The sequence below is a fragment of the Trachypithecus francoisi genome, unplaced genomic scaffold (genome assembly GCF_009764315.1).
Source record: "Trachypithecus francoisi isolate TF-2019V2 unplaced genomic scaffold, Tfra_2.0 Lachesis_group20, whole genome shotgun sequence".
In the NCBI taxonomy this organism is placed as follows: domain Eukaryota; kingdom Metazoa; phylum Chordata; class Mammalia; order Primates; family Cercopithecidae; genus Trachypithecus; species Trachypithecus francoisi.
Window position 1 is genome coordinate 68137372 of NW_022681466.1, and position 27074 is coordinate 68164445.

Consider the following 27074-nt stretch of genomic DNA (forward strand, 5'->3'; position numbering starts at 1 on the left):
GAAGTGGGATGCTTTAATAGATAAGAGACTTAAACTGGCTTATATGTTGACTAGAACCACCCAGTTGAAAGAGAGACTGGAGTTCTGAGATGGGGTGGTTGATGATAAAGCAAAGGTCCTGAGGAGTGAGGAGAGTGATGAGATGTAGGGAGCACATAGTGGGATTAAACTTGGGTAGGAAGGATATACCCTGTCTAAGGAAGCAAAGGGGAGATGGGAATCATTGCTGGGACAGTGGGAGTTACTGTCAGTAGCTCCGTTTTCTCAGGGTATTGGCATGGAATGAGGCAGGTTGGATGGGAGATGGGCCTCAGGGCAGTGTCAAGATTTGGAATGTCTGTGGTGTGGAAGAGGGAGGGGTGAAGGGGCCAGGGCCCGCAGGATGATTGTAGCAGCACTGTGGAGCCACAGAGACCTTGACTGATAAAGCTGCCAATTTGCATGGTTGCATAAATCCCCTGTCTCATCCCTTCTTAAGACTCCAGAGCTCAGGCAAAGGAGAAGGTTCAGGGCTGCTTCCTCAGGGAAGCATTTCCCGGCCTCTTCAGTTAACTTGCTGCATAGGCTTTCATAGCTGTTTTCACCTTCTCGCTCTCAATGTCGAGCTGTAGTTTTGCATTTGACTGTTACAATTATTTTAATTATGAATTATAACTAAAGTTTTTTGACTTATGACTGAGCATGGTAGCTCATGCCTATAATGCCAGCACTTTTGGGAGGCTAAGGTGGGTGGATCACTTGAGGCCAGGAGTCTGAAACCAGCCTGGCCAACATGGCAAAACCCTGTCTCTACTAAAAATACAAAAATTAGCTGGGCGTGGTGGTGCCCACCTGTCATCCCAGCTGCTTGGGAGGTTGAAGCAGGAGAATCCCTGGAACCCAGAAGATGGAGGTTGCAGTGACCCAAGATTGCACCACTGCACTCTAGCCCAGGCGACAGAGTGAGACTCTGTCTCAAAAAAAAAGAAGAAAAAATTGTTTATCTTTGTTTTTGTCAGTAACTCAGGGCTCCGAGGACAGGTATGTCAGAGTGCGTTTACCATCGTGCAGCGTCCAGCACCTAGTGGACACTTGATAAATGCTTGTTGAATTTAATCAATCAAATACAGTGGTTCTCAACCTTTGAACCTGCTCCAGCGCGCCTGTGGAAGATGACGTGCCTCCATCTGAACCGTTATTAACTGCCCTGCTCCTCACCTGAAGGGAGACAGGTGTCAGGGTTGGGGAGTGTGATTAATATGATCACAGGCCCTGGAATAAGAATGTTGGGCTCAGATCCCAGCCCGTCCTCTCACCAGCCTTGCAACCCAGGGGAAATCTGTAACCTCTCTGTGCCCCAGTGTCCTCCTCCTCTATAAAATGGGGCTGGTATATAGCAGTACCTACCTCATAGGCTTGTCCTGAAGATGATATGAAGCTGGTCACAGTGGGATGTGCCTGTGGTCCCAGCTGTGGGAGGCTGAGGCAGGGGGAACAGTTGAGTCCAGGAGTTTGAGTCTAGCCTGGGCAACATAGTGAGACCCTCATCTCTTAAAAAAAAAAAAAAAAAAGAGGCCAGGTGTGGTGGCTCACGCCTGTAATCCCAGCACTTTGGGAGGCCGAGGCGGGTGGATCACGAGGTCTGGAGTTTGAGACTATCCTGGCCAACATGGTGAAACCCTGTCTTTACTGAAAATACAAAAAATGAGCCAGGCGTGGTGGCACGTGCCTGTAGTCCCAGGGAGGCCGAGGCAGGAGAATTGCTTGAACCCAGGAGGCGGAGGTTGCAGTGGGCAGAGGTTGCAGTGAGCCTAGATCGTGCCACTGCACTCCAGCCTGGTGACAGAGCGAGACTCCGTCTCAAAAAAAAAAAAAAAAAAAAAAGGGGAGATTAAATGAGGTAAGTTATGCAAAGCTTTTAGAAGAACATGTCAAAAATAGGAAATTGTTATTACTGTTAGTGGTTTCAAAAAATCTAGGTGATTTTGGTAGCCTTTTCTCCTGGAGACTCCTGGCTTTATGGTAAAGGATTTGCAGGGCAGGTGCCCGTCAGCATCTTGATGTACATCTCTTCATTATCATATACTGTATAGTACTGAGCTGCTGAGAGTAGAAATCCCTGTCACCATGATGGTCTCCTTGGTTCAGTGACCAGCACCCTGAAACAAAGCCATTCTTTGTTATTTTTATTTTTATTTTTTATTTTTAATGAATATTTTAAAAAGTAGAGACAGTATGTTGTCCAGGCTGGTCTCACACTCCTGGGCTCAAGTGATTCCCCCTGCTTGGGACTCCCAGAGTTTTGGGATTACAGGTGTGAGCCACCGTACCCAGCCATCAAAGCCATTCTTGATCCTGTGGGACTATCACTGAGAAATAGTAGAACTGTCAGGTGGCCGGTCCCTTGGGGAGCGTTCCCATCGGTGGGATGAGGGACTAACGAATGCGCCTGCTTTACACCGGCCACGGTAAACCTGGTTCTTTCTTTTCCTTGCAGAGGAGGTGGCCAAGCTGGAGAAGCACTTGATGCTTCTACGACAAGAGTATGTCAAGCTGCAGAAGAAACTGGCAGAGACAGAGAAACGCTGCACCCTCCTGGCTGCGCAGGCAAACAAGGAAAGCAGCAGTGAGTCCTTCATCAGCCGCCTGCTGGCGATCGTGGCAGACCTCTACGAGCAGGAGCAGTACAGGTGAGCGGGGCTCCTGGACACCGAAGGCCTTTGGCTTTATTCCTGGGCCACACTACAACTTTTTCATTCACTTTCTTCCAGAATTTATTTCTCTCCACTGAGGATATTAGCACATCTTTATTCCCTAGAACAGAAGCTCCTCGAGGCAAGATTTTTATTTTTTTATTTTATGTTACTGTTTTTACGACGAAGTCTCGCTCTGTTGCCCAGGCTGGAGTGCTGTGGCGAGATTTCGGCTCACTGTAGCCTCTGCTTCCCGGGTTCAAGCAATTCTCCTGCCTCAGCCTCCCGAGTAGCTGGTACTACAGACGCACACACCACTGCGCCCGGCTAATTTTTTGTATTTTTAGTAGAGACAGGGTTTCAACATGTTGGCCAGGCTGGTCTTGATCTCCTGAGGTCCATCTGCCTTGGCCTCCTAGAGTGCTGGGATTACAGGTGTGAGCCACCATGCCCGGCCTGAGGCAAGATTTTTATCTCTTGTTTAAGGCTTATCTTCAGCAGAGTGCAGGAGTCATGGTGACAGCATTGCTAATTAAGCAGGAATTGGTGGACATGTCTAGGAATTCAGAGGGCAAACGTCCGTTTCTCTTGAGATGGTCAAAGCAAAACAGTCAGGCCGGGCGCGGTGGCTCAAGCCTGTAATCCCAGCACTGTGGGAGGCCGAGACGGGCGGATCACGAGGTCAGGAGATCGAGACCATCCTGGCTAACACAGTGAAACCCCGTCTCTACTAAAAAAAAATACAAAAAACTAGCCAGGCGTAGTGGCGGGCGCCTGTAGTCCCAGCTACTCGGGAGGCTGAGGCAGGAGAATGGCGTAAACCCGGGAGGCGGAGCTTGCAGTGAGCTGAGATCCGGCCACTGCACTCCAGCCTGGGCGACAGAGCGAGACTCCGTCTCAAAAAAAAAAAAAAAGCAAAACAGTCTTGGAACTAGTTGGAGGGTGCATCACGATGGTTGAGGTTGAACTCTGGAGCCATACAGTTTCTGTTAGAAGCTCGGGGCTGGGTGCGGTGGCTCAGGCCTGTAATCCCAGCACTTTGGGAGGCCAAGGCGGGCAGATTACCTGAAGTCAGGAGTTTGAGACCAGCCTGGCTAACATGATGAAACCCTGTTTCTACTTAAAAATACAAAAACTTAGCCGGTCCTGGTGGATGCCTGTCATCCCAGCTACTCGGGAGGCTGAGGCAGGAGGATCGCTTGAACCGGAGAGGCGGAGGTTGCAGTGAGCTGAGATTGCGCCATTGCACCCCAGCCTGGGCAACAGAGCGAGACTCTGTCTCAAAAAAAAAAAAAAAAGGCATGCTAATGTCATGTGGGTGAAATTATAAAGAGAAAAGAGCAGGGTGAGCACCTGTGATGTTGCATATAGTCCAGAACAGCAATGATGAAAGACTGAATTGGGATGCTGGATCTGGCAAAGAAACACAGATGTGAATAGACATAAGAAGGAAGGACTTGAGCCGCTAGGGAGGTAGAAGCTCAGTCTACATAAGACTTAGTAAATTTTCAAATAAATTATGACATTTTAAATAGATGGCTCACACCCGTTATCCCAGCACTTTGGGAGGCCGAAGCAGGTGGATCACCTGAGGTCAGGAGTTTGAGACCAGACTGACCAACATGACAAAACCCCGTCTCTACTAAAAATACAAAAATTAGCCACATATGGTGGCACACACCTCTAGTCCCAGCTACCTAGGAGGCTGAGGCAGAAGAATTGCTTGAGCCTGGGAGGTGGAGGTTGCAGTGAGCCGAGATTGTGCTACTGCACTCCAGCCTGGGTGATCGAGTAAGACTGTCTTAAAAAAAAAAAAAATCAAAATTTAGAGGATGCAAATAACAATACAATAACTCAGGATTCAAAATTACTGTTATCTGAGACCTTTCTAAATGAAAGAATAATCTGTTACAGAAAAAGGGAAGCATATATTCTGAGTAAAGGATAGTTCCATAAATTGAATAGATATAGCTTCTTGTAAAATATAATCCATTATCTTATTTTTCCTCTTCTTCCATGAACAAGTGAAAACTTTATTACTGGCCCAGGGAAGCCTAATGTTTTCCTGTTACAGACATACCTCTCCTACTCTTTGAGGCTCTTTCCCATTAGAACTCCCATCCTTTAGTTTTTCAGTTGCTTATCAATTGATTAGTAATTTTATTTCACATTCATTGTGTTGAAGTCCTCGGAGACAATGGGAATGATGAGACTGGGCAGTTTTCTTCCTGTCACTTTTTAGCTAGTTATGGTATGATCTTATGACTCCAACAAGTCTTCCTTCAGCTTCTAAAACCTGCCCTAGGCCAGGTGTGGTGGCCCACACCTGTAATCCCAGCACTTTGGGAGGCTGAGGCAGGTGGATCACTTGAGGCCATGAGTTCGAGACCAGCCTGGCCAAATGGTGAAACCCTGTCTCTACTAAAATTACAAAAATTAGCTGGGCTTAGTGGCATGTGCCTGTAATCCCAGCTACTCAGGAGGCTGAGGCAGGAGACTTGCTTGAATCCGGGAGGTGGAGGTTGCAGTGAGCTGAGATCACGCCACTGCACTCCAGCCTGGAGGATGGAGTGAGACCCTGTCTTTTAAAAAAAAAAAAAAAAAAAGGCTGGGTGCGGTGGCTCACACCTGTAATCCCAGCACTTTGGGAGGCTGAGGTGGGCGGATCACGAGGTCAGGAGTTCGAGAACAGTCTGACCAACATGGTGAAACCTTGTCTCTACTAAAAATTCAAAAATTTAGCAGAGCGTGGTGGCACTCGCCTGTAATCCCAGCTACTCAGGAGGCTGAGGCAGGAGAGTCGCTTGAACCCAGGAGGCGGAGGTTGCAGCAGTAAGCCAAGATGACGCCACTGTGCTCCAGCCTGGGCAACAGAGTTAGACTCCATCTCGCAAAAAAAGAGCCTGCCCTTTATCTAAAGAAGATTGAAACTCTATGTTATCTACAATTGAATATCAGATAGGGAATGGAGTCTTCCTAGGGGACTAAGCTGTCGAGATGTGGTAACTGAAATTGAGAAATCAATTTTTTTTTTTTTTGAGACAGTCTCACTCTGTCACCCAGGCTGGAGTGCAGTGGCCGGATCTCAGCTCACTGCAAGCTCCGCCTCCCGGGTTTACACCATTCTCCTGCCTCAGCCTCCCAAGCAGCTGGGACTACAGGCGCCCGCCACCACGCCCGGCTAGTTTTTTGTATTTTTTTTGAGACGGAGTCTCGCTCTGTTGCCCAGGCTGGAGTGCGGTGGCCGGATCTCAGCTCACTGCAAGCTCCGCCTCCCAGGTTCACGCCATTCTCCTGCCTCCGCCTCCCAAGTAGCTGGGACTACAGGCGCCCGCCTCGTCGCCCGGCTAGTTTTTTGTATTCTTTAGTAGAGACGGGGTTTCACCGTATTAGCCAGGATGGTCTCGATCTCCTGACCTTGTGATCCGCCCGTCTCGGCCTCCCAAAGTGCTGGGATTACAGGCTTGAGCCACCGCGCCCGGCAGTTTTTTGTATTTTTTTAGTAGAGACGGGGTTTCACCGTGTTAGCCAGGATGGTCTCCATCTCCTGACCTCGTGATCCGCCCGTCTCGGCCTCCCAAAGTGCTGGGATTACAGGCTTGAGCCACCGCGCCGGGCTGAGAAATCAATTTCTAAAGCAGACATCTTTTACCAACGTAGGGGAAAAAATACCTTTATCCCATAACATGCATTTTGTTGAAAAATTTAAATAGTATTTTTATGTGCATCTTAGTAGCTGGAACGACTGATGAATAGGTTTTAAAATTTTTTAAGTTGAGAAATGTGGAAGAAACCGGTAGCCTTTCTTTTCTTTCTTTCTTTCTTTCTTTTTTTTTTAATAAGAGACAGAGTCTCACTATGTTGCCCAGGCTGGTTTCAAACTCCTAGCTGTGGCCTCCCAAAGTGCTGGGATTACAGGTGTGTGCCACTGTGCCTGGCCTACATTTCAAGTTCAGGAGAACAGTTTTGTCCCATAAGGTAGTTAAAAATGATGGCTATATGTAGTTACTTACTGTACTCATTCTTTTACCAAACAAACCTATAGTTTTTCCTATTCAAGTGTTTGAGAAACTAGCAAGAAACTGTTCATCTCCTCTCCAGCTACAACATTCTGGTTTCCATGTTTTAAAAGGAAATACTCTTTGAGTGGAATCAAGTTTTTTAAAAAAATTACTGGGTCCTTAATTGTTTCAACATAGAATCTTCATGGACTGGACTTGTCTGATTTTCTGGTTTTCATTTGTGTTTTAAAAAATTATTATTAGAAATTATTGATGAGGCCAGACGCGGTGGCTCAAGCCTGTAATCCCAGCACTTTGGGAGGCTGAGACGGGCGGATCATGAGGTCAGGAGATCGAGACCATCCTGGCTAACACGGTGAAACCCCGTCACTACTAAAAAATACAAAAAAACTAGCCGGGCGTGGTGGCGGGCGCCTGTAGTCCCAGCTACTTGGGAGACTGAGGCAGGAGAATGGCTTGTAAACCCGGGAGGCGGAGCTTGCAGTAAGCTGAGATCCGGCCACTGCACTCCAGCCTGGGCGACAGAGCGAGACTCTGTCTCAAAAAAAAAAAAAAAAAATTATTGATGAAATCCTTATCTTTATTTCCCTTTGGTATGTCAGATTATAAAAGAGAGAATTTTGACCTGACACTCATGAATGGGGTAGAAATTTTCTAGAAACATTCATTCTTATAATTTTGTGGCTACAAGTTATACTCGTGGTTGAAATAGTACAGACTGAAAATCTATTTAAGTTATTAGGATGTAATACTTTATAAATATATTCAGATTTTAAAAATTATTTGTGCTTTGTAGGTAGCTTCTTGTTTTCATTAAATTTTTTACACTTTGTCACAGGATATGCTGATACAGTTTTATGTTTTGTTTTACATAGGGTATCCTATTTCTTCTTTGACCATGAATAATGTTCTACTGTGTTAACAGCAGTTTGTAATAATTTGAAATAATAAATACTCTCTTAATCTTGTGATCTAATATCATTAGTTATCGCTTGGTCTTCGATAGAACCGGAATTGTTGATACTTTCAAATGAAGATTAAGTGTGTTGTAGACAATACTCTTGTAGGGTAGAATGTGTCTCTGTCAAGCATTATATACAAACAATATTCTGTTTGGGTTTCCTCCTTTTTTTTTTTTTGAGACAGAGTCTTGCTCTGTCGCTCAGGCTGGAGTACAGTGGCGTGATCTCAGCTCACTGCAACCTCTGCCTCCTGGGTTCAAGCGATTCTCCTGCCTCAGCCTCCTGACCAGCTGGGATTACAGGCACCTGCCGCCATGCCTGGCTAAGTTTTGTATTTTTAGTAGAAATGGGGTTTCACCATGTTAGCCAGGATGGTCTTGATCTCCTAACCTCGTGATCTGCCCACCTCGGCCTCCCAAAGTGCTGAGATTTCAGGCGTGAGCCCCCACGCCTGGCCTGGGTTTCCTTTTAAGTGGATGAGTTAATTCATGTAATGGTATTTTTCTTTTTCTTTTTGTCCATATAGTGGTTTTTGTGTAGTTAGTTTCCGAAGACTTTCCAACCTAGTAAATACCTTTGAAGTTGAATATGAACATAAAACATATAACTACCAGCAGGATGATGACAGTGACTTTGGATTCCTGCCAGGATAGCCATACGGCATGTACTCGTGGCAGCCCAGTGGGTCATCTTGACGTTTTTGTTCACTGCCCAGATGCTCTCCTCCGGTAGCATTTGACATTTCGGAGTTACACATAAGTATCTATTCAGGAAGATCGTTTCATATAATGGCATGTCATAATTATGGAAACAAGTTTTGAAAAGAAAGCTTTTTCCTCACCCCATTTTTTTATAAGTAGTTGAGTCAATATTAGGTCTGAATGTTTCTGGTGAGAACAGGAGTCCCGATGCTGGGTGCCGTGTTCATGGCTGCTCGTCCGTTTGTTCACCCTTTTTCTGTTTAACCTTGCTTAAGCATTACTGTGGGGCATAGCAGCGGTGTAGTCTCAGAGCCATCATCACCAGCTTTAACCTTTCTGTCTTTCTCTCCCTGATGGTTTAGCTTGTTTTGGTCTATAGAAAATATCCTCTACTTTTTATGTGAATATTAATCCTCCTTCTTAACTTGTAGGTTCACCACTGTAAGAATCCCATTAGAAGATGTATTTGAAAGCCGAGCATGCCATGTGAATTAAAGCCAGAATTTACAAATAGAAAACATTTCTAGCAACGTATTATAAAGATGGCCCATCAGAATTAAGTGCCAGCATACAGAAACAATGTTTTGCTGTAATTTTTCCTTTTGCAGAAGTATGTTGATCAATACTCATGTGTTTATCAGCTATGAATCTTAGCTATACCTAGGTATAATGACATTTTTCTAATATATGTGGATCTTTTTCTTCATCAGCGATCTGAAGATAAAGGTTGGGGACAGGCACATCAGTGCTCACAAGTTTGTCCTGGCAGCCCGCAGTGACAGCTGGAGTCTGGCTAACTTGTCTTCCACTAAAGAGTTGGACCTGTCAGGTGAGCCTTTGAGTGATCAGGGACACAAACCTGCTAGTGGAAGGGCTCTTGGCAGAAGGTTATGGTGTCTCATTTTGAAATATTTGTGATTCAATGAAAGTAAAATAATTTTCTTAGCAATTGATGGTGACCACAAACTAGTTAAATAATTAATGAATCAGTAGGTTGTACTTTTAGGTACTTTGTGTTTCTACCTATTTAGGAGGTAATACCTGGCTAACAAATCATAAATATTTGAGTATCTGCAATGTCCTTATGATTTATAAAATGTAAATATTTTTCTGTACACTCATTTCATGAAAAAGTATGCTGTAAATAAGGATTCATGTCCAGAAAATATTTTTCCCTCAAGTCTAATAAAAAGTCCTGCTGTCAAATTGCTTAAAACTTCATAGTAGATGCCAAAGGACTTTTTTTTTTTTTTTTCTAAGACAGAGTCTCACACTCTGTCACCCAGGCTGGAGTGCGACGGCAATCTCAGCTCACCGCAATCTCCTGCCTCCCAGGTTCAAGCGATTCTCCTGCCTCAGCCTCCCGAGTAGCTGGGATTACAGGCACCCGCCACCACACCCAGCTAATTTTTGTATTTTTGGTAGAGACAGGGTTTCACCATGTTGGCCAGGCTGGTCTTGAACTCCTGACCTCATGTGATCCACGTGCTTCAGCCTCCCAAAGTGCTGGGATTACAGGTGTGAGCCACTGTGCCTGGCCAAAGTACTTTTTCTAGTCTATCAGAACTGAACTCAGCACAGTTACTCTGAAGAATAACACTATTCTTTCTTTAACATCCAAGGATGACCATTAGCCTTCAGAATTTTAATAGGTATGGGTTACTACATGAGATGGTGGATGTGTTAATTTGCTTCACCACAGTGCCCATTTTACTCTATATGTATCCCACAGCATTGTGTCGCATAGCTTAAATACATGCAGTACAATTTATGTTTTAAAAAAAAATTTTAAGGCCGGGTGTGGTGGCTCATGCCAGTAATCCTGGCACTTTGAGAGGCCAAGGTGGGAGAATCACTTGAGCCTAGGAATTCAAGGCTAGTCTGGGCAATATGGCAAGACCCTGTCTCTACAGCAAATTAAAAAAAAAACAAACAGCTAGACATGATGGCATGTGCTTGTAGTCCCAGCTTCTTGGGAATCTGAGGGGGATGGATTTCTTGAACCAAGAGTTTGAGGCCACAGTGAGCTATGATGTCACCACTGCATTCCAGCCTGGGCCACAGAACAAGACCCCGTCTCAAAAAAAAAAAAAAAAAGAAAAAGAGAAAGTTAATCGCTGCCTTGGCCTATTTACTGTTACTTGTTTTGTATCACATTTTGTGTGTGTGTGTGTGTGTGTGTGTGTGTGTGTGTGTGGTGTGTGTAGGATTGAAGCAAATACATGGCAGGTGGACTTTAAAACAGTCGTTTTCAAAAGTCGACCTGAAGGTTGCATTGTCATTTAGTACTTGCCTGACTGCTATTGGCAAAAAAGGGACAAAGAGCAAAATTTTAATTTACTTCTACTGCTAATATTCGTGAGAATTATATGGTGAGGAGAATGACAGGGGTGTGTTCTGAGCATGTGTCGTTACGTGGTTTTGTTGTGGGAACATCATAGAGTAAATTGACACAAATCTACATGGGCTGCAACCCTGTACAGCATGGTACTGTGTGGAATGCCATAGGCAGCAGTAACACAGTGGTAAGTATTTGTATATCTAAACATAGAAAAGGTCAGTAACAATACAATATTACAATTTTATGGGACCACCATTGGATCTGCAGTCTGTTGTTGACCAAACATAGTTATGGGCCGGGCGCGGTGGCTCAAGCCTGTAATCCCAGCACTTTGGGAGGCCGAGACGGGTGGATCACGAGGTCAGGAGATCGAGATCATCCTGGCTAACACAGTGAAACCCCGTCTCTACTAAAAATACAAAAGAAAGCTAGCCGGGCGAGGTGGCGGGCGCCTGTAGTCCCAGCTACTCCGGAGGCTGAGGCAGGAGAATGGTGTAAACCCGGGAGGCGGAGCTTGCAGTGAGCTGACATCCGGCCACTGCACTCCAGTCTGGGAGACAGAGCCAGACTCCCTCTCAAAAAAAAAAAAAAAAAAAACATAGTTATGCTGCTTATGACCGTACTTGCCGAAGTGATTGTCTGTGTGAATCATATCTTTGTTCAGAAGGTTTGTCAGTGGAGAAGGTACTATTTTCCATGTGCAGTGCCAGGAACACTGAGATGATTATAACACAGTCCCTGCCATACGGAGCCCTTATTCTGCTGGAGGAAACGGGCCATTCACAAATCATTTCAGACCAGGGCTATAAATACAGAAATGTAGTTAGCTTTGATGTAAGGTTGAGGAGAGACTGAGTTGGGGTGATAAAGGAAGGTTTCAGAGGCGGCTGATACCTGAGTTGTGTTGTAAAGGCTAAGTAGGTGTTTATCTCGTGGATTAAGGGGAACGCATGTCAGTGTTTCCCAGCTGTGAGCCAGCTCTCTCTTTATGATAATTTTGAGGATTTAACTTGAGGTCCATAACTAAAAGTTGTAGATACAAATGCACATACACACCTACACATGTGCAGATGCCTGCATGCCAGTAACTACAAACATCTGCTTGGGAAATAGTTTTTTACTGGGAGGGCACCAGTCCACGTGATCGAAATCTCAAGGCATAACTTTTTTTTTTTTTTTAAGTATGGTGTTTTGAAGCCATGTATCTTTGACCTCATATGTAACAGAATTATGAAGACCTTACAAGGTCATGTAGCATTCTTCACAAAATGTATGATAGGATCTTCATTATATGAACAGAATGTCTATGAAGACTAGAAGATAATAAATACATGGAAAATATTCGACTTTGCTAGAACAAAGTTAAGAATAAGCTACTATGTTTTGATATCTGTATAATCAGAAACGGATGATCCCAGTAGTTGTGAGGCTCATGAAATTGGTATTCTTGTACATTGCCAGTGACATTATAAATAGGTATGACCGTGTTAGAAAGCATTTAGGCAGCCGAGCTGTGAAATATTCCTACTTTTTTTTTTCTTCATTATCTGACTTCTGGGATACTGTCCTAGGTAAGGTAACTCAGACAGTGTTAATGTTCCTCAGTTTCACTTTAATTGTGAAATAGTGACTGCAACCAAAATGAATGAGAGGGAAAATAAAACATCACTGCTCTCTGAAACAAAATTACACAACACAGAAAATTCCATTAAGGCAAAAAAAGCCAATGTCAACGTTGAATTAAAAAATTTGTTTTACACTGAACTTTTTTAGTACATCCAGACTTGTAGAGCTCTCATTCAGTGCTGTCTGGCCACAAGATCTCATCAGTATGAGTCAGGAAGTTTTATCGAGTTTAGGGAAATAGAATATTAATATCTTTAATTGTCTCTAGACTCTCCTCCAGTTTTAAATAATAAGTGTGCCTTGATTCTACCATAAGGTTTGCTTTCAGGAGTGATCCACTTCAAAGCAAAAGGTTTTTGTAGCTTTCATAGATCAGGTACCTGTGAAGATAGCAGATAGGAGAACATGTGGCATTTTTACTTTTTATGACATTTTAATGAAATGTATCTTTGAAATGTGTTATGGGGGAGAGGTCCAAGGTGGTAGTGGCATGTGTGGACCTGTTCCTGTTGAATTGTGTGCTTTGTCCAGCAGTCCTGCTCATTGCTTCAACCTGGGGGTGCAGTTTCTGAGACTGCCTGGGAAGCCTGTGTGTTATGTGATACTTGGAAGCACTAACACTTCATGGCTGGCCAGCAGTTTGAGGAAGATTGGAAATAGGTTCTTGTAAACAGGTGTATAAATAGCATAAAAGCTATATTTTAAAAGCTCAAATGTTTTCCACACCAACAGGCTAGATAAAATCATTTAATGAATTTATTGGTGTTTTGTTTTTTCAACATTAATCCATTCATATCAAAAATATTGAGTGGTAAGCACTTTTCTTTTTTTTTTTTTGAGACGGAGTCTTGCTCTGTCGCCCGGGCTGGAGTGCAGTGCAGTGGCCGGATCTCAGCTCACTGCAAGCTCCGCCTCCCGGGTTTACGCCATTCTCCTGCCTCAGCCTCCCGAGTAGCTGGGACTACAGGCGCCCGCCACCTCGCCCGGCTAGTTTTTTGTATTTTTTAGTAGAGACGGGGTTCACCGTGTTAGCCAGGATGGTCTCGATCTCCTGACCTCGTGATCCGCCCGTCTCGGCCTCCCAAAGTGCTGGGATTACAGGCTTGAGCCACCGCGCCCGGCCAGTAAGCACTTTTCAAGGTGTTAGGGATACAAAGTGTACAAAATTAAACTCTTGCTTGCATGAAACTTACATCTTAGAATGTAAGAAAAACTCCACATTTTTCTTTTGAAGTTCTTGTCTAATATTTCTTTCTTTCCTTCCTTCCTTTTTTTTTTTTTTTTTTTTTGATGGAGTCTCGCTCTGTCACCCAGGCTGAAGTGCAGTGGCCGGTTCTCAGCTCACTGCAAGCTCCGCCTCCCGGGTTCACGCCATTCTCCTGCCTCAGCCTCCCAAGTAGCTGGGACTACAGGCGCCCGCCACCTCGCCCGGCTAGTTTTTTGTATTTTTTAGTAGAGACGGGGTTTCACCGTGTTAGCCAGGATGGTCTCGATCTCCTGACCTTGTGATCCGCCCGTCTCGGCCTCCCAAAGTGCTGGGATTACAGGCTTGAGCCACCGCGCCCGGCCTCTTTCTTTCTTTTTAAGACAGGATTTCACTCTGTCACCCAGGCTAGAGTGCCATGGTGCAATCACAGCTCACTTCAGCCTTGACCTCCTGGCCTCAAGCGATTGTCCCACCTCAGCCTCCCGAGTATCTGGGACCACAGGTGTGTGCTACCATACCTGGCTCATTTTTTGTAGACATGAGATTTTGCCGTGTTGCCCAGGCTGGTCTTGAACTCCTGGACTCAAGGAATCCTCCTGCCTTGGTCTCCCCAAGGCCTGTTGGGATTACAGGTGTGAGCCACTGCACACAGCCTTAATTATGAGAATTTTAGCATATGTTGATGAAATACAACAGGCATTATATACACTTTAAAGGTATTTGGATATGTGAATCAAACCTTGTTCAAAAAAGTGAAATGTTTGTACCTGATGTGGTCCACTGGTGAAGGCACAGTCCCTGCTGTAGGGATGCAGTGAGGCACAGTCCCTGCTGTAGGATTCTTTTCTATTTTTGAGATGGGGTCTCACTCTGTCACCCAGGCTGGAACACAGTGACGCTATCATGGCTCACTGCAGCCTCGAACTCCTGGGCTCAAGAGATCCGCTCACCTCAGCCTCTCAAGTAGCTGGGAGTACAGGTGTGCGCCACCATCCCTGGCTAGTTGTTCAATAGAGATGGGCTCTTGCTATGTTGCCAAGGCTGGTCTCAAACTCCTGGGCTCAAACGATCCTCCTGCCTCAGCTACCCAAAGTGCTGGAATTTCAGGCCTGAGCCACTCTGCCTGGCTCTTCTATAGGATTTTTGCCATTAATGCATAACTTCAATCTAATCATGAGAAAACATCAGACCCAAATTGAGGAACATTTCTCAAAATAATCAGCCAGAGTGTTTCTCAAACATGTCAAGGTTATGAAAAACAAGAGTGATTTAGGAAGTAAAACAGATTGGGTGAGAATGACACTGGATGCAGTGTAGAATCCTCAGTTGGATTCTGGCCACAGAAAGGGTATTCCTGGTACAATTGGCAAAATGGGGCCTATAATTAGTGAATGGCATTGGTATTGTATGTATTACCTAGTTACCTAGTTTTGATCGTTGTACCGGGGTTAGATAAGCTGTGTTAATAATAGGGGAAGATGAGTAAAGGGCATAGGGAATGCTCTGCAGCTTTTCTCGAAGTATGAAAGTATCTGAAAATGTAAACAAAGTAGAAATTAGCTTTTTTATTATTAAGATATCTTTAAATATATGAAGTGATAGATGTTAATTAGCTTATAACCATTTCATAATGTATACATATATCAAAACATGTCATACATTAACTCTATATAATTTTGTTATTATACTCTAATAAAAAAGAATAAAAGATAAAAGTTTATAAAGATACTGATTGACCAAGTGGGAAGAGAAAGAATACGACTGTTAGCTCAACAAAGCATAACAAATCTGAGTCCACAAGGAAAGTATTATATTTACTTCTTGGTGAAGTAAAGCAATGTGCTTCTAGCAAAATGATCTGTTTATGACCTCTCTGTAGCACTTTACCAATAGCAGCTGACACGATGAGAGGTTCCAGTGGATTGGAATGGCTGTTTGGAAGCTAGAGTTTGCTGCAGGCTTTCTCAAGCAAAGGTCTTACAGTTCCTTGGCATCAGAACTCAGGGTATGAGTCATTCAGCTCTCCTGGAATGTGTCCTGGATAGTGTCAAGCCATTCCAAACAGCAGAAAGCATCCTCCTGTATTCCTTTTCACTCTGGTTGGGAAAGCTATCCCCTGACGCACCACCTGGAAAGCTTGCACTCTGCAGTGGAAAGGGCATAGTTTCCCAAACCGTGTCCTCAGGGAGAGCTGTGTGATACTTAAATCTTTAGGAGAAGCACAGCAATATTCAACATCTGTTGGCTACTGTGTGAACTACTAGGTCAAGGCTGTTCAGTTTCAGTATTAAATCATAGTATGTTCCTTCGATGACATCCATGGGAAGTTTAGAATATGCTCACAAAAAAGAGTAAAAAAGAATATGCTCACAAATTCTTCACTGTTTCTCCCTTCAAAGGTGGATTCCAATTCTCCTCTTCAGTATAGGCTGATTCACCTCTAGTGAATGGAGTGTGGTAGAAGTGACAGCATGTCACTTGAGAGATGGCTTCATCAAAGGCATTGTGGCTTCCTCCTTGTTCTCTCTTTTGGATTGCTCACTTTGGGGGGACTTCAGCGGCCATATCATGAGGATACTCAAACAGCCTTGTGGCCTCCTGCCAGCAGCTGAGTCCCATGCCCAAAGATTCTCTTAGAGCTCAAAATAATCTATTTTATCTGTGGTTATATTCGTTACTTAATCCTGATACTGCTTTTGGTTTTTTCTCACCAATCTTTGGTTATGTTAAGTTTGTGTTTATGTTGGCTTATTGCAGATTTGGTATAGGTTCATTGTTCTTTTTTTATTTATATTTAGTCAATTCAGTAATTTCTTTTTATCTGTATTAAATCTTTCTTTGAAATTCCTTTGAATTATTTTTTCTTTTTGAGTTGAACTATCTTTTATCTCATTTTCTTTTCTTTTCTTTTTTTTTTTTTTGAGACGTAGCCTCACTCTGTTGCCCAGGCTGGAGTGCAGTGGTGCGATCTTGGCTCACTGTAGCCTCCGCCTCCTGGGTTCAAGTGATTCTCCTGCTTCAGCCTCCTGAGTAGCTGGGATTACAGGCACACGCCACCACCTCCGGCTAATTTTTGTATTTTTAGTAGAGGTGGGGTTTTGCCACGTTGGCCAGGCTGGTCTTCAACTCCTGACCTCAGGTGATCCGCCCACTTCGGCCTCCCAAAGTGCTGGGATCACAGATGTGAACCACCGTGCCTGGCTTCATTTTCTAATACGTTTAAGACTATGACTTTTTTTAATAGTATGAATCTGGTTACCTCATAAATATTTTGGTAGGTAACAGTTTTCATTGTGATCAATTTCTAAATAGTCTATTGTAATAATAGCAAGTTTTTATATAGCAGTTACTATGTGGTGGTGGTGTTTTGAGTGCTTTATTACATACCAACTCCACACAGTTAGCAAGGATTGGAGCTGGGATTTGAACCCTAGGCAGTTTGGCTGCAGAATTCGTGCCATTAACCACAGTGCTGTGCTGCCTCAGTTTGGTTTCTTTTTCCTCCAAATTGAGGTGTAATGGAAGTACAGTAAACTGCCCACATTAAAAGTGTGCAATTTGGTAAGTTTTGACATATGAATACACCTGTGAAGCCATCACCACAATCAACATAAACATTTCCATCCTTGCGGGGTGTGGTGGCTCACGCCTGTAATCCCAGCACTTGGGGAGGCCGAATTGGGTGGATCACCTGAGGTCAGGAGTTCGAGGCCAGCCTGGCCAACATGGTGAAACCCCATCTCTAATAAAAATACAAAAAATGAGCTGGCCATGGTGGCACATGCCTGTAATCTCAGCTAGTTGGGAGGCTGAGGCAGGAGATTGCTTGAACCTGGGAGGCAGAGGTTGCAGTGAGCCAAGATCACACCATTGCACTCCCATCTGGACGACAGAGCGAGACTCTGTCTCAAGTAAAAAAAAAAAAAAACTAACAAAAAACATTTCCATCGTTACAGCTTTCCTCATGTCTCCTTGCAGTTCTTCCGTTTTGCCATCCACTTCTGCAGCTAAATGCTGATCTGCTTTCAGTCATTATAGATTAGTTTGCAGTTTCTAGGCTTTTATAGAAATGGAATCATAGAGCTTAGAGTCCCTTTTGTCTGACTTCTGTCACTTCTTTTAGCGTATAGATTTTGAGATTCACCCCACACCTTAGTATGTTGCTTTGTGTTTTAATTATTCATTCTTTGTTATTGTTGAATAGTGTTCCATTGTATGAAAATACCGCACTTTTTTTTTTTCATTACCTATTGATGAACATTTGTGTTCTTTCTGGGTTTTATTAGAAAGAAAATTAACTGTGTTCAGCCAGGCACGGTGGCTCACTCCTGTAATCCCAGCATTTTGGGAGGCTGAGGTGGGCGGCTCACGAGGTCAGGAGATCGAGACCATCCTGGCTAACACGGTGAAACCCCGTCTCTACTAAAAAATACAAAAAATTAGCTGGGTGTGGTGGCAGGTGCCTATAGTCCCAGCTACTTGGGAGGCTGAGGCAGGAGAATGGTATGAACCAAGATCGCACCACTGCACTCCAGCCTGGGTGACAGAGTGAGACTCCATCTTAAAAAAAAAAAAAAAAAGAAAGAAAGAAAAAATTACCTGTGTTCAGTTGTGTAAGGCCTTTCTGTAGACATGTTTTTATATCTCTTGAGTAAATATCTAGGAGGGACTATTTAATGTTAAGAAACTACCAAACCATTTTCCACAATGGATGTACCATTTGACATTCCCGTCAGCTGTGGACATGAGCGCTCCGAGTGCTTCACATCCTGACTAATGCTTGATGTGGGCAGGTTGTTTTGGGTTTGTTTACAATTTTAGCCATTCTAATGGATACAGAGTGCATGGCGGTTTTATTTTGCATTCTCCTGATAACGAATAATGCTGAGCCTTGTTTGTGTGTTATTGACAATTTGTATATTTTCATATAAAGTATTCACGTCTTTGGCCTTTTCAAAATGTGGCATTGTATTGAGTTTTGAGCATTGAGTATTAACAAACAGTTCTGTATATAATTTAGATACAAGTCATTTGTCTGAAAGCAAGCATCCTTAACTTTGTTCTTGATCTCAGGGAGATATAATGAGATCTTCTATCATTTTGTATAGATTAGTTGTAGGTTTTTCTTGGATACGCTTTATCAATCTGAGTATTCCTGGTTTTCTAGATAAGTTACCTGAATTGGTTTTTGAGTTTTGCTACTTTCTTTGACATCTATAGAAATGATTATATAATTTTTGATGAATTACAAATGTTAAACTAAGATTGCATTCCTGGGGTAAAGCCTATTTGGTCATTATATATTACCCTTTTTTGTGTATGTTGTTGAATCCTATTTGCTAATAGTTTGTTTAAAAATTTGCAACAGTAATCATGAGGGATATTGGCATGTAATTTTTTTTTAATGTTTTTCAGATTTTACTATTAGGGTTATATAGGCCTTATATGATCCTTCATTGTCTGTTTTCTGAAAATGTTTTCTTTTTTTTTTTTTTTTTTTTTTTTGAGGCGGAGTCTCGCTCTGTCGCCTGGACTGGAGTGCAGTGGCCAGATCTCAGCTCACTGCAAGCTCCGCCTCCTGGGTTTCCGCCATTCTCCTGCCTCAGCCTCCCAAGTAGCTGGGACTACAGGCGCCCGCCACCTCGCCCGGCTAGTTTTTGTATTTTTAGTAGAGACGGGGTTTCACCGTATTAGCCAGGATGGTCTCGATCTCCTGACCTCGTGATCCGCCCGTCTCGGCCTCCCAAAGTGCTGGGATTACAGGCTTGAGCCACCGCGCCCGGCCTCTGAAAATGTTTTCTAAGATTGATGTTATTGTTTATTTCTTGACTATTTGATAGAATTCACCATTGAAGTAATCTAAGTCCAGAATTTGCTTTCTGGGAAGCTTTTTGAACACAATTTTTTAAATGTATAATCTATTTAGATATAGGACTATTCAGATTTGTTTCTTCTGAGTCAGGTTTGGGAAGTTTTGTTTTTCAAAAATCTGTCTATTTCATTTAAGTTGTTGAATTTGTTAGTATGAATTTGCAGTTTTCTCCTTTTAATGTCTGTAGCAGTAACTCCTTTTTCATTCTTGGGTATTGGTGATTTATGTTCTCACTCTTTTTTTCTTGATCAGTCTAATTAGAAGTTTGGCATTTTTATTATCTTAAAGAATGAGCTTTTGGCTTTGTTAATTTTCTCTATTGGTTGTTTTCTATTTATTGATTCTTTATTTTTTTGAGACAGAGTCTCGCTGTGTCGCCCAAGCTGGAGTGCAGTGGCGCGATCTCAGCTCACTGCAACCTCTGCCTTCCGGGTTCAAGCAACTCTCAAGCCTCAGCCTCCTGCGTAGCTGGGATTGCAGGCATGCGCCACCGCGCCCAGCTATATTTTATTGATTTCTATCCTTTTTTTCTTTCTTTGGATTACTTTGCTCTCCCATTCTCCTTTTTTCTCCCTAGTTTTTCAAAGTTGTGGAACCTGAGATAATTTATTTTTCATCTTCTTTTCTAATACAAGTACTTAAAGCTTTGAATTTCCTTCTAAGCACTTCTCTAGCTGCGTCCTATGAATTTTATAGTAGCTGGGACTGTAAGTGCATGCCACCACACTCGGCTAATGTAAAAAAATATTTTTTGTAGAAACAGGGTCTCACTGTGTTGCCCTGGCTGGTCTCGAACTCTCAGCCTCAAATTATCTTCCCACCTCGGCCTCCCAAAGCTCTGGATTCACAGGCAATATCCACTATGCATAGCCTAGTTCTATCAGTTTCTTAAAGGAGAGCGTTAATATCTCCTATAATTTTAGAATTGTCTAGTTCTCCTTTTAATTTTTGTCAGTTTTTCTGCATATATTTTTTAGCCTCTATTGTGTACATTTACATTTATAATTATGACTTCCTAATGAATTATTGCTTTTATCATTTTAAAATAATTTTTGCCAAGTGCAGTGGCTCACGGCTGTAATCCCACACTTTGGGAGGCTGAGGCAAGCGGATCCCTTGAGCCTAGGAGTTTCAGACCAGCCTGGGCAACATGGCAAAACCCCATCTCTTCCAAAAATGCAAAAAAATTAACCAGGTGTGGTGGCACGCACCCGTGGTTCCAGTTACTTAGAAGGCTGAGGCGGAGGATCACTTGAGCCTGCAAGGCAGAGGCTGCAGTGAACTGAGATCAGCCCACTGCACTCCAGCTTGGGTGACAGGACAAGAGTGAGACCCTGTCTCAATACACACACACACACACACACACACACACACACACACACACACAACACACACACACACACTCCAAAGCCGTAGGAGAGGAACAAAACAGGGAAACTCATCCAGTGCAGTTGCTGCTTCAAGTTTCGCCTTCCTCTCAGTTCACCTGCTTTTGTTGACTTTTCCAAATCTTTAGGTCGTTGTACTCTGTCTAGAGTTTTAGCTATAATCAGTTAAAATGGGACGGGCTGCTCCACTGCCATCACAGAACTAGAACCTCTGTCCTTGTACTTCATTTTGACCCAGAGATTATTTAGAAATATGGCTTGAGGTTTAATTTTATTTCCAGGAGGTTATATTTAAGGATACATCCTTAAACTGACTAAAGATGCTATTTATTGATACAAATGATACAGTCTACCAAGATTTTTTAATTTTATGAAGCAAAACCTTTTTTAAAAATACAAAACAAATCCTTTAATTTTTCAAGTGTTTTAAAAAGCAATTTTATACTTAAGCCAGCCTTGAAAATAAGTACAAAATTTACCAGTTTACTTTAAAAAAAAAAAAAAAGACAACTCAAGCACCCACTCTGTGCATAGCACTATTCGAGGTCCAATAAAAGGGAATCTTAACCTTAGAAATATGAGTCCACTTTCTGGAATTGTATTATCTCCTTTTCCAGAGAGTAAAAATAAATAAAATCACCTTCGTTTACTACAGATCCGCCCCATACCACTTCTGGTTCACAGAAAAGCTAGTTTCTGCCGAATTAAAGATGCAGTGAACTCAGTTCCTGCTTTCCCAAAAATACAAAAGCAGAATTCCTTTTCACTAAAAAAGTAAACAGTTTTCCATGCAAGGGCAGTTTGTTTCTAGTAAGTATTTAAAAAAAATTTTTTTCCTCTAGCTGTTCTTTAAGTTTTCTTCCTCTGATATTGCCTTTTCTTGTATAAGGCAAACCAGGTATCTTTTTTATGCTGTTTTTCCTTTCCTAAGAAAAGTTATTGCATCTTGAAGACAAGCCATTTCAAGAGTACTGATAAAAAATAACATTAAAAAAACTTTAAAGGTGAATCACTTACATCACCTTGATAAAGTAAAAAAAAAAAAAATAAGCAGATAGCGAATTCCAAAAATCTGTGTCTGAACAATTTTAAAAACTGTTTGTTTATTTTGTAACAGTGTACCCCTAGTCCAAGGTAACTATGTTTTAAAAAATTTTGGCCAAAAAATTCACAAAAACCCTTTCACTTCAGCCTAATAAAAGTGATATCTAGAAAATATGCCACATTATTAACTGTCTTAAAAAGCTCAGATTCTACAGCATTCCTAAGGCACAGTGTTCTGGAAGACAAACGTACTGCTGTTGGCGTTGTGTTAGATACGAAGCAGCCATGACAGGCTTCAAGTGAGCCCCGACGGGCACCTTCCTCCTGATACTGTGGGTGTGAGAGAAGAGTCAGACGTAGGCCCCCCCGGGCTGCATGAAACTCTGAGACACTGTACCAGCTGCTGAAACTTGGGCCTCTCCCCCGGATCTAAGGCCCAGCAACAGGCCATCACAGCAAATGGTTCATCGGGACAGTTGATTGGCTGGGTTATTCGGTAACCATCTTTCAGGTATGCGGCCATCTCGAAGGGGTCAGTGTCCACGTAGGCCATCTGGCCCAGAGTCATGAGTTCCCACAGCATCACTGCAAAGGCCCACACATCACTAGTGCTAGACAGCTCATTATTAACCAGACTTTCCAGAGCCATCCAACGAACTGGCTTATTTTCATTGTCCCCCCAAACAGTGATAGTCCATGGAGAACCAGTCTCTGGAGAGGGCGTTGTCTGTGATCTTAACTTGAAGTGTGTTATCAGTGACACAGTTCCTAGCAGCCAGGTCTTTGTGGATGACTTCCCTTCTGGCCAGGTAGCTCCTTCCACAGGCAATCTGAATGGCCATGTGTACCAGGTCTTGTTGAGAAATTGCCTGTGGCTTATTGGCCTCTCTAACTCGCACTGCCGTAAAAACAAGTTAAGATTCCCCCAATTCATGTAAGGCAATATCACCATGGGCTTTTCTCCTTTTCCTATACACACATGAGTACTAGGAAGAAGATTCCTGTGATGAAGACCTCGCAGCTTATCACTTTCAGTGAGCATCATTGTTTCCTGCATTTCAGAAGCTTGATCTTTAACTGTTGTGAGAAGTGCTTGTTTTTCTTTATTTGGATCTTTTCTATCTATTAAAATTCCATGGAAAATATGCCCGAAAGTACCTTCTTGGAGTACATCTTTTAGAGCTATCCTCTCCCTGGATATTGCTATATCCTTCACCCTGGCTTTGGCTTCCAAAAGAGTGACACTTCTCAAGTCGTTCTCTGTCCACACGGTAGGACAACCTGTGGAGCTGGTGATAGGAGTCGCATTGTTGGGTGTGTCAGCCCTCAGGTACTGGGTCGTCTGGGTGGATGGCTGAGACAGCCCTTGGGAACTACTGCTGGCATTAATGCTGTCATCCAGTTCAACCCTTTTCATACTATGAAGGTGCAAAACAGCTAATATTATTGCTACGAGAAATATTACTGCACAACAAACCCCTACCCTAATATAAAACACACGCGTAGAAGTGGTTGTAACTGCATGTACAGGACCGTTTTTGGTGCACATTTTCCTTGGTTTAAAATTTAAGATGGTAAAATTCTTTGAAGAATTTAGTCAAGTTGAGTTGCATTAGTATCATAACTTCAGCATCTACTTTGCCAGTACAGGAAAGCTCTACCCAAAACACTGATAAAATGCGTGGAACTTCCCCGGGAACGGAAATGTTGACCTGGGGCATGTCCATTGCCAACACATTATCCGCTTGGAATCCCAGCTTATATTCCAGCCTTGGACTTCTCATGCCAGGTGAAGTGCAGGACGTTTGTCTCACTGGGTACTAACAGATTAAAGGATAGAGCGTAGTGACTAATAAGGTCATTTCTCACATAATAAAGTTCTGCATCAAGACCAATCAGCCGGCGTACCTCGTCTTCACTCAGGTAGAGGCTCACGCTGGGCCCCGCGGCCGGCAACTGCAGCTCCGGGGACCTCGCGCATGGCCGCCTGCCGCCCCGCCGCCCACCCCCGGCCCCGAGCCACTCACAGCCCCGAGCGGGGGCGGCTGCCCAACCCATCAAGCCGCTGGCCCGTGGCAGCCAGTAGCGGCTTCAGACCTCCAGAGCGCGCCGCCGCCGCCGCCTCGGTGGCATCGTCCGAAGTAGGGGAAGCAAAAACTTTTGTGTGAAGTAGATTAAGAAAAAAAATAGGGCTCGGCATGGTGGCGCACACCTGTAATCCCAGCACTTTGGGAGGCCACAGTGGGCCGATCACCTAAGGTGAGGAGTTTGAGACCAGCCTGGCTAACATGGCAAAACCTCATCTCTACAAACGTACAAAAATTAGCTGGGTGTGGTGACACACTCCTGTAGTCTCAGCTACTTGGGAGTATGAGGCAGGAGAATCGCTTGAATTGGGATGTGGAGGTTGCAGTGAGCCGAGAATGCGCCACTGCACTCCAGCCTGGGTAACAGAGTGAGACTCTGACTTAAATAAAAAGAAAATAAAAAACAGTTGGAAACTCAGAGAATTTAATTAAACCAGAGTCATAATAGGAGATTCAAAACACCTTTCTCAGCTTTTCACAGATTAAAAATAGAGGATTAAAAAAACAAAGTCAGCCAGGTGCTGTGGCTTATGCCTGTAATCCCAGCACTTTAGGAGGCCAAGGCAGGAGGATTGCTTAAGGCCAAGAGTTCAAGACCAGCCTGGGCAACATGACGAAACTCTGTCTCTACTAAAAATGCAAAAATTAGCCAGGCACAGTGGTATGTGTCTATAGTCCGATTTACTCGGCAGGCTCAGGTGGGAGAATCGATTGAGCCTGGGAGGTTGAGGCTATAGTGAGCTATGATTGCACCATTGTACTCCAGCCTGGGCAACAGTGGCTCTGTCCCTAAATAAATTAAGTAAAAAACAAAGTCAGTTTACTCAGTATGTTTCATTTAAAGGTTAACTGCATACAGATCGGTTTATTCCCATCCATTTCAGATGTCTTGCAAAACATTTATTTAAAATTCAAACCAAAACAAAAAACTAGGCCACATAGAAAATCCTAAGGTCTCCAAAGTATATTTACATGCATCCTGGACTGCAGTGAAACAAAGAAGTCTGTTATTTTACCTTTCATCGTTTAAGTCAGAGACTTTTCTGGCTTGTGTGCCAGGCCTTCTGAGGGGATGATTACCTCCATCACGCAGGCCTCGGGGGCCAACTGCTTTCTCTTCTGAGTCTACTCCTTTTAGAGAGAGCTCCTATTTTGTGCAGTCATCTGACTTTTACAGCCACTTGCTTAAGTAGATTGGAAGCAGACAGGCTGGATGGTTTACTCAAAAGTACACAGTTGCAGCACACACCGTCTTTCCTGTTTATTGTTCTCTGCCTACCCTTATACCACTGGCTGCTTCATCTGAATCACAGAGTGAATTTATCCTCAGTGTATTTTGTAGATGAGGGGAGGAGTCACGGCAGGAGTGGGAAAGCTCGTAAATCACTGGAACCTCATTTTGTTTGAAATATCAAGCCCTCCCAAGAAATCCCTACTGAAAGTAGTTAAAAACGTTTCTTTAAAATAATCTAGGTTTTGGTTTATTACTTGTACAGGTCAAGTTTAACCAGGCAAATTTTCAAATAGTATTGAAGAAACTGCAACTGCAGGGAAGGTGTTTGAGGGCGGTGGTACTGGGGATTCTCTCAGCAGTTAGGAACGAGCCGTCTTCAAGATCAGGCCGTGTGAGAGTAGTAGGATGTGTTTTGAAGCATTTTTCGTTGCTCTGGACAAATCACATGGCCTACTTTTTTTTTTTTTTCAGTAAGATGATTACTGAGGTATTGAACCCAATTGACAAAGCCTGCTTAGAAATTCAGCCTACTTCCAAGATCTGCGATGGAGACCTTAGACAGCTTAGCGGAAGTACCTCCTAAGTTAGTTGTTTAAATAAATCTAATTAGCTTTCTGTCTGATGTTAAAATGTTTTCTCTTTTAAAACATTATAAAGTGCTATTACTGGCCGGGCATGGTGGCTCATGCCTGTAATCCTAGCACTTGGGGAGGCCGAGGCAGGTGGATCACCTGAGGTCAGGAGTTTAAGACCAGTCTGGCTAACATGGTGAAACCCCATCTCAACTAAAAATACAAAAAAATTAGCTGGGCATGGCGGCCGGCACATGTAATCCCAGCTGCGTCGGTAGTCTGATTCAGGAGAATCTCTTGAACCCGGGAGGCAGAGGTTGCAGTGAGCCCAGGTCGTGCCATTGCACTCCAGCCTGGGCGACAAGAGCGAAACTCTGTCTCAAAGAAAAAAAAAAAAAAAAAAGGTGCTATTACTACATTATTCAGTGAGAGAAAAAAGAAAAACCTTAACATAGTGACTACAATATTATCATTTTAGTGTATTTCACTTTTTCTATTTTTTTTCCTTTTTTTTACTTTTAATATCTGGTTGTTTTAGGAGATGATGGTGAATTAACCTGGTTGCAGGTAAGTCGGAGTCTTCAAGTCCACTCACTTGACATTGCCCCCTTCAAACTCCTCCTCCGCGCTCTAGTTGGAAAGGAGATTAATCAGAGCTAATGAGCCATTTCCTAATTACGAAGTTAACAAGGCGTTCCTGGTCCTTGTTGCACCTTTCCTAGGTAATCAAGAATCGAGTACGGTTTCTGAAACCTTAGTGAGCATCAGAATCACGTGGAGGACTTGTTAAGACACATGCTAGGCCCCATCTGTGGTTTCTCATTCAGCAGGTCTGGGGTAGGACTGAGAATCAGATTTCTAATCAGTTCTCAGATGAGGCTGAGTCTCCTAGCCCAGGACCACACCGTGAGAATTACTTGTGTTGACCATGATTTTAAGTATTCCTCTGACTGTCACTCTTCTTCTGACTAATCAAGAGGTACCTCTGGTTGAAATAATAGTTTAGATATTTTATACTGTGATTCTCATCCCAAGCATTTCCCCAAGTTGCTGTACAGTCTTTATTTTAACGTAAAATGATTGCACAAGTAATGCGTGTTCTTTAAATAAAAATAAAGCTAAAAGTAAAATTAAGCTAAAGGAAAAATTAGTTATAAATTCCACCTGCATTGATATTTTAGTCTATATCCTTCCAATCTCTTGAGAGACAAACACAGAAAAATGTATCTGCCTCTCCATGTATGTAGTGTGTGTAGGTATTTTATATATATATGTATTGTGTTGTGTGTACAAGTGTATCTAACAAAAAGCAAGACCTGTTTTTTTTTCTTTTTCTTTTCTTTTTT

At 43.1% G+C, this 27074-nt stretch overlaps 2 protein-coding genes across 7 annotated transcripts in view; one reads left to right on the forward strand and one right to left on the reverse strand.

The window, feature by feature from the left end:
* The window catches only part of ANKFY1 (ankyrin repeat and FYVE domain containing 1), a 102413-nt gene that overhangs the window by 17734 nt on the left and 57605 nt on the right, over positions 1-27074 (forward strand). For 5 of the 6 annotated variants that reach the window (XR_004430888.1, XM_033185040.1, XM_033185038.1 and 2 more), the window contains exons 2-3: positions 2477-2669; positions 9068-9186. Coding sequence is in view for 4 of the 6 variants with exons in the window: in XM_033185040.1 (XP_033040931.1) it covers positions 2477-2669; positions 9068-9186 (312 nt within the window). In the remaining 2 variants the exon portion in view is untranslated. Of the gene's footprint in view, positions 1-2476; positions 2670-9067; positions 9187-26266; positions 26296-27074 lie in introns of those variants that run through there. The other variant, XM_033185042.1, reaches the window with a different exon arrangement.
* On the reverse strand, positions 21991-24086 carry LOC117067897 (tyrosine-protein kinase RYK-like). The gene is given in 5 exon segments (XM_033185043.1): positions 21991-22514; positions 22516-22724; positions 22727-23430; positions 23432-23604; positions 23606-24086. Coding segments are annotated over 5 exon segments (1758 nt in total). The 5' UTR covers positions 23894-24086; the 3' UTR covers positions 21991-22130.